The 1,412-nt window shown below is 42.7% G+C and overlaps 1 protein-coding gene across 1 annotated transcript; it reads right to left on the reverse strand.

Annotated features, from left to right (window-relative positions):
* On the reverse strand, positions 1-951 carry LOC147368251 (olfactory receptor 7A17-like). Its single transcript, XM_086413541.1, has one exon. The coding sequence runs from the start codon at positions 949-951 to the stop codon at positions 1-3; it is 951 nt and encodes a 316-aa protein (XP_086269667.1).
* Between the last annotated feature and the right edge of the window lie 461 nt (positions 952-1,412).

Here is a 1,412-nt window from a genome sequence, read left to right on the forward strand (position 1 = left end):
TCAGCTAAAGACAAATGGCCTATTTAGAGCTGCCTTTCTAAAGAATGCTTGCATAACCCTCTTTATGTCTTTGTTCCTCAGACTGTAGATGAAAGGGTTAAGCATTGGTGTGACCACAGTGTACATTACCGAGGCAATTTCACTTGAGTGTGAGCTCTGGGTAGCTGAAGAGCTAAGGTACACTCCTAAGCTCGTACAATAAAATAAGGAGACAACCAAGAGGTGAGATACACAGGTAGAAAAGGCTTTAAGCTTTCCCTGAGCTGACGAGATTCCATATATGGAGGAAACTATCTTAGAGTAAGAGTAAAGTATCCCAGACAGGGGACCACCAGCCAGCAGCCCAGCTGCAAAATACATCACCATGTCATTAAGAAAGTTGTCAGAACAGGCAAGTTGGACCATCTGATTGAGTTCACAGAAATAGTGAGGGATTTCTAGTTCTCCACAGAAGGACAGTCTCAACACCATTAAGGTTTGTAACAAGGAATGAAGGACACTGATGGCCCAGCTAACCAGAACCAGAATTCCACAGATTTGGGGATTCATGATGACTGTGTAGTGCAGGGGGTGGCAGATGGCCACAAAGCGGTCATAGGCCATTACCGTCAGGAGGAAGTCATCCAACCCTGCAAACAGTGTAAAAAAAAACATCTGGGTGATGCAGCCTTCATAGGTGATAACTTTGCTCTGTGTCTGGATGTTCCACAGCATCTTTGGGATGGTGGTGGAGGTGAAGCAGATGTCTACAAAGGACAGGTTGGAGAGGAAGAAGTACATGGGGGTGTGGACGCAGGGGTCTGAGACAGCCAGGATGATGAGCAGGTTTCCAAACACAGTGACCAGGTACATGGAGAGGAAAAGTCCAAATACGAGGGGCTGTAGTTCTTGTTCCTCTGAGAATCTGAGAAGAAGAAATTCTGAAACTTCTGTGATGTTCTTTGGTGCCATATAGTGGAAGCGACTACAAGTAAAGGGAAAAAACGTGACTAATTTTCATGCAAGTGAACATTACTCACATTGTTGAAATGCTACCTTATGTATTTTGTGATTAGGAAATTAATGTCAATATTTTGTTCATGCAATGAGTACAGTGTTTTGGTAATCAAAAGCTCCTGAAATCCAGTCATGGAGAATCAATGTAGCAAATAAAAATAAATACAGTCATATGGTGACACATACTATGAATAAAATGAAAGCAAGTGTAAAGGAAAGAGTAAAGAAGGGATGTTATTTTTATGGGTGTTCAGGTAAGACCACAAATAAGTCGACATTTGAAAAGAGACCTCATGGAAGAGAGAACAGGAGCCATGAACTTATCAGGAGAACTGTGTACCTGGCAGGGAGAACAGCCAGTGCAAAGGCCCTGGGGAAGGTGCTCGTTTAAGATGTTTTAGTTGAAAAAAGGAAAC

The sequence above is a fragment of the Bos grunniens genome, chromosome 7 (genome assembly GCF_055505025.1).
Source record: "Bos grunniens cultivar Pamir isolate PY7600 chromosome 7, Bosgru_T2T1.0, whole genome shotgun sequence".
Taxonomy (NCBI): Eukaryota; Metazoa; Chordata; class Mammalia; order Artiodactyla; family Bovidae; genus Bos; species Bos grunniens.

What these genes read in the sequence shown, in the direction of transcription:
- LOC147368251 (XM_086413541.1), bottom strand. Translation starts at nt 951, where the DNA reads ATGGCACCAAAGAACATCACAGAAGTTTCAGAATTTCTTCTTCTCAGA.